The sequence below is a fragment of the Electrophorus electricus genome, chromosome 21 (genome assembly GCF_041902795.1).
Source record: "Electrophorus electricus isolate QZ-2024a chromosome 21, ASM4190279v1, whole genome shotgun sequence".
Classification (NCBI taxonomy): domain Eukaryota; kingdom Metazoa; phylum Chordata; class Actinopteri; order Gymnotiformes; family Gymnotidae; genus Electrophorus; species Electrophorus electricus.
This window is the reverse complement of record NC_137517.1, coordinates 17,552,501-17,557,500: the sequence shown is the minus strand read 5'-3', so window position 1 is coordinate 17,557,500 and position 5,000 is coordinate 17,552,501. Positions and strand designations below refer to the sequence as shown.

At 48.0% G+C, this 5,000-nt stretch overlaps 1 protein-coding gene across 2 annotated transcripts in view; it reads right to left on the bottom strand.

The window, feature by feature from the left end:
• LOC113590762 (netrin receptor UNC5D) overlaps nt 1-5,000 on the bottom strand; it is a 161,070-nt gene that overhangs the window by 1,467 nt on the left and 154,603 nt on the right. For both annotated transcript variants that reach the window (XM_035521152.2, XM_081704273.1), the window contains exon 17: nt 1-4,582. This exon is cut by the window's left edge and continues 1,467 nt beyond it. In XM_035521152.2, coding sequence (XP_035377045.1) covers nt 4,051-4,582 — 532 coding nt within the window. In that variant the 3' untranslated portion in view covers nt 1-4,050. The remainder of the gene's footprint in view (nt 4,583-5,000) is intronic.

Here is a 5,000-nt window from a genome sequence, read left to right as displayed (position 1 = left end):
GGGTTTAGTGTTTAGGGTTAGAGGGTTAGGGTTTAGCGTTTAGGGTTAGAGGGTTAGGGTTTAGTGTTTAGGGTTAGAGGGTAAGGGTTTAGTGTTTAGGGTTAGAGGGTTAGGGTTTAGTGTTTAGGGTTAGAGGGTTAGGGCTTAGTGTACGGTTAGAGGGTAAGGGTTTAGTGTATGGTTAGAGGGTTAGGGTTTAGTGTTTAGGGTTAGATGGTAAGGGTTTAGCGTTTAGGGTTAGAGGGTTAGGGTTTAGTGTTTAGTGTTAGAGGGTTAGGGTTTAGTGTTTAGGGTTAGAGGGTTAGGGTTTAGTGTAGGGTTAGAGGGTTAGGGTTTAGTGTTTAGGGTTATAGGGTAAGGGTTTAGTGTTTAGGGTTAGAGGGTAAGGGTTTAGTGTAGGGTTAGACGGTTAGGGTTTAGTGTTTAGGGTTAGAGGGTTGGGGTTTAGTGTTTAGGGTTAGAGGGTTAGGGTTTAGTGTTTAGGGTTAGAGGGTAAGGGTTTAGTGTTTAAGGTTAGAGGGTTAGGGTTTATTGTAGGGTTAGAGGGTTAGGGTTTAGTGTTTAGGGTTAGAGGGTAAGGGTTTAGTGTTTAGGGTTAGAGGGTTAGGGTTTAGTGTAGGGTTAGAGGGTTAGGGTTTCGTGTTTAGGGTTAGAGGGTTAGGGTTTAGTGTAGGGCTAGAGGGTTAGGGTTTAGTGTTTAGGGTTAGAGGGTTAGGGTTTAGTGTTTAGGGTTAGATGGTAAGGGTTTAGCGTTTAGGGTTAGAGGGTTAGGGTTTAGTGTTTAGTGTTAGAGGGTTAGGGTTTAGGGTTAGAGGGTAAGGGTTTAGTGTAGGGTTAGAGGGTAAGGGTTAAGGTTAGAGGGTTAGGGTTTAGTGTATGGTTAGAGGGTTAGGGTTTAGTGTATGGTTAGAGGGTTAGGGTTTAGTGTATGGTTAGAGGGTTAGAGTTAAGGTTAGAGGGTTATGGTTTAGGGTAGGGTTAGAGGGTTAGAGTTAAGGTTAGAGGGTTATGGTTTAGGGTAGGGTTAGAGGGTTAGAGTTAAGGTTAGAGGGTTAGGGTTTAGTGTATGGTTAGCGGGTTAGAGTTAAGGCTAGAGGGTTAGGGTTTAGTGTATGGTTAGCGGGTTAGAGTTAAGGCTAGAGGGTTAGGGTTTAGTGTATGGTTAGAGGGTTAGAGTTAAGGTTAGAGGGTTAGGGTTTAGGGTAAGGGTAGAAGGTTAGGGTTAGTATTGTGAGTCAGGTGGGACTCTTTTTTAGGGTTGGGGTAGGGGTTATGGATTAGGGCTTTGGGGTTATGGGTTGTGGGTTAGGGTTTAGGGGTAGTATGTATTGTGAGTGAGGTGGGAGTGTTTTACAGGGTTACGGTTAAGGGTTAGGGGTTAGGGGTTATGGGTTAGGGGTTAGGGGTAATAAGAGAACTACATGGCTGACCAGAGAGATGTGATATAGTAGATGTAGTAGTTACAGTAGACATGGTAGAAACACTACATACCGTGGAGAAATTACATATGATTGTGGATGCAGAAGTGTGACAATGATGAACCTCGATCACGTATTCACACTGATTAATATACAGTTCTGGAAAGAAAGTGCAAATCTCCCATCTCATTTTACACACACGCACACACACTTGCACGCACACACACGCACACACACACACACACACACACACAACTCTCAGTTTTATCTCCAGTGATCATACTGTCATTCTGTTTCCATTTTGTTTGTGTTTGTCTGTGTGAGTGTATGCTTGTGTATTTGTGAGCATATTTGCATTTGTTTTACACAGTCACAGTTCTATAACATGATATGTTTGTAGTACAGGTTGCATAAAACAAACCCCTTAATCCTTTTGTGTTTGAAAACTTCAAAACAAACAAACAGACTTTATATTGGCTTGACAAAGTGAAAAAGGTTGTAGTGTGTGTGTGTGTGTGTGTGTGTGTGTGTTGGATGTATGACACATTATGTAGACAGATAACACTGTGGTGTGTGTGTGTGTGTGCTGGATCTATGACACATTATGTAGACAGATAACACTGCGATGTGTGTGTGTGTGTTGGATCTATGAAACATTATGTAGACAGATAACACTGCGATGTGTGTGTGTGTGTGTGTTGGATCTATGACACATTATGTAAACAGATAACACTGTGATGTGTGTGTGTGTGTTGGATCTATGACACATTATGTACAGACAGATAACACTGTGATGTGTGTGTGTGTGTGTGTGTGTGTGTGTGTGTTGGATCTATGACACATTATGTAGACAGATAACACTGTGATGTGTGTGTGTGTGTGTGTGTGTGTGTGTGTGTTGGATCTATGACACATTATTTACAGACAGATAACACTGTGATGTGTGTGTGTGTGTGTGTGTGTGTGTGATGTGTGTGGTGTGTGTGTGTGTGTGTGAGTGTGTGTGTGTGTGTGTGTGTGTGTGTGTGTGTGTGTGTGTGTGTTGGATCTATGTTTATGGAACACACAACACGTTCCACCTGGAGCCACACCACCCAGTCTCACACACACATAAACCCACATACACAAACTAATTTACCAGCTGATTACTTGTTATCAAAATGAATCCTAATATTGATATTCTGACATATCTGTGTGTGTGTGTGTGTGTGTGTGTGTGTGTGTGTGTGTGTGTGTGTGTTCATACACAGTCACAGTAGTGACATGTTTAACTGCTCTATGCCACTGGTCTTGGACAAAAGCGGAAAGCTAATCTGTGGTCTAAATTTAAGACCATGTATCTTTATTTAAAACGATCATTTAAACAAACACAGACAAATAATAACACTTCACACATAGTCCTTCACTAGTCTCAGCGTGTGTGTGTGTGTGTGTGTGTGTGTGTGTGCGTGCACATGTTTGAGTTGAATATAAAATATCAGTGTGTCAGAGCAGGTCCAGTACAAAGGGACAGCTTTGGGCAGTGTGTGTGTGTGTGTGCACGTGCGTGTGTGTGTGTGCGCGTGTGTGCGTGCGTGTGTGCGTGTGTGTGTGCGTGTGTGTGTGTGTGTGTGTATGTGTGTATGAGTGTGTGTGTGTGAAGAGATAATACCAATCCAGACGTCCTCATCTGCTCCACTGCCACTCACTGCTGCGACATCTCACTTTTGAGTGACAGCTGAGCAGACCTATCAGAGGAGCTGGACTGGAACCAATCAGGAGTCCCCCTCCGGAGCCTGAGGAACTGTAAAGGGTTGGGCTGCCTCAGACACTAGTCCATCTCGCGCTTCATAATGTCTCTTTCTCTCTCTCTCTTCTGAATAGGTCCGTTTCAGAAAGAGACGTGTCTTCAGGGTTCTTGCATGTCCTAAGTTGCTGCTTGCATACATGTGGAATGTCTGTTAGTGTGGGTTTGAAGTGGGCAGAGCTCCCCCCAGCTCTGCTGCTGTAGAGGGATGATGTCACTCTCCAGCTACGTCCAGCTACGTCCAGCTACGTCCAGCAGTCCCAGCCACAGCGCTACTCACGTTGACACGCCATTGCCAAGGGGCGGAGCTAAAAGGTGGGACAGCTCCCATGATTCATTCTGGTCCGAGTTAGGACACAGGCTTCAGACATGCCTGTGAGTTTGGAGAATCAATGCTGTGAGATCGTCTCAGGGGTGTGTGTCTGGGAGACCAACCGTCTCAGGGGTGTGTGTCTGGGAGACCGACCGTCTCAGGGGTGTGTGTCTGGGAGATGGACCGTCTCAGGGGTGTGTGTCTGGGAGACCGACCGTCTCAGGGGTGTGTGTCTGGGAGACCGACCGTCTCAGGGGTGTGTGTCTGGGAGACGGACCGTCTCAGGGGTGTGTGTCTGGGAGACCGACCGTCTTAGGGGTTTGTGTCTGGGAGTTCACACCTCCTACTGAGGCTCTTAAACCCATTTCCTTTAGCAGTCAAAAAGAGGAAGGAACCACTGTCCATCTGAGTGGGCGGGGCTGTCTGGTAACCCATGGCAACCCTGCACACTGTCACCTTACCTGCCCCTTCTCGCTACCCTTCTTCTTTCAGGAAGCATCACTATTGGCTGCTTTTCGCCGGGGTAACGGATCCTAGGTGTGGTCTGAGTCGAGGTCATCACTGTAGTGGCCAATGGGAGCACTGGGGGGCGGGGCTTTAGCGATGCCCAGGGTTGTGCTGGCAGCTGGGGGTTTGGGGTGGTCTGGCGTCACGCTGCCCCCTGCGGTCTCCATGGGGCGGTGCTTACTCTGGTCCAAACTAAGAAAGCTGGGTGAGTTCTCTGAGCTCTCCAGAGAGGGCGGGGCATTATTGATATCCAGGGAGGGCGGGGCTTTACTGATGTCCAGGGAGCCCATGTCAGCTGGCTGTTTGCCATGGCTGAGGGGGAGCGTTCCGGCCGTGCGTTCAGGGTGGGTGGGGCCTCCACCCTCACCGGCCACGCCCCCGGCCTGCTCTGGGGGTCCGGTAGGCGCCATGACGGTCTGCCTGGAGCGGTGGACGCGGCCAATCTCCTCCAGGGCACTGGCCAGGGAGTCCAGATCCCCTATGTCCTGATGCAGCACCTCCCACAGACACAGAATCGCCGCAGACGGGCTGGCCTGCCACGCAAAGTAGCCCAGGTTCCTGTACGGCAGAGAGAAAACACAGGGAGTTAATAACCACTGTGAAGAGAGAGCCAGAGAGCAGAAACTCAGAATACACACACACACACACACACACACACACACTCACACACACACACACACACACACACACACACACACACTCACACTCACACACACATGGGAGAGAAGAAATGGCACTTCAGCTTTCACATTCAAATACGTGTATTTAAACACACACCCGAGAGAGAGAGAGAGAGAGAGAGAGAGAGAGAGAGAGAGAGAGAGAGAGAGAGAGGGAGAGAGAGAGAGAGAGGGAGAGACCACCTAATCCCAGTCCCCTCTAAAAGCCTCACCCTAATCCCAGTCCCCTCTAAAAGCCTCACCCTAATCCCAGTCCCCTCTCAAAGCCTCACCCTAATCCCAGTCCCCTCTCAAAG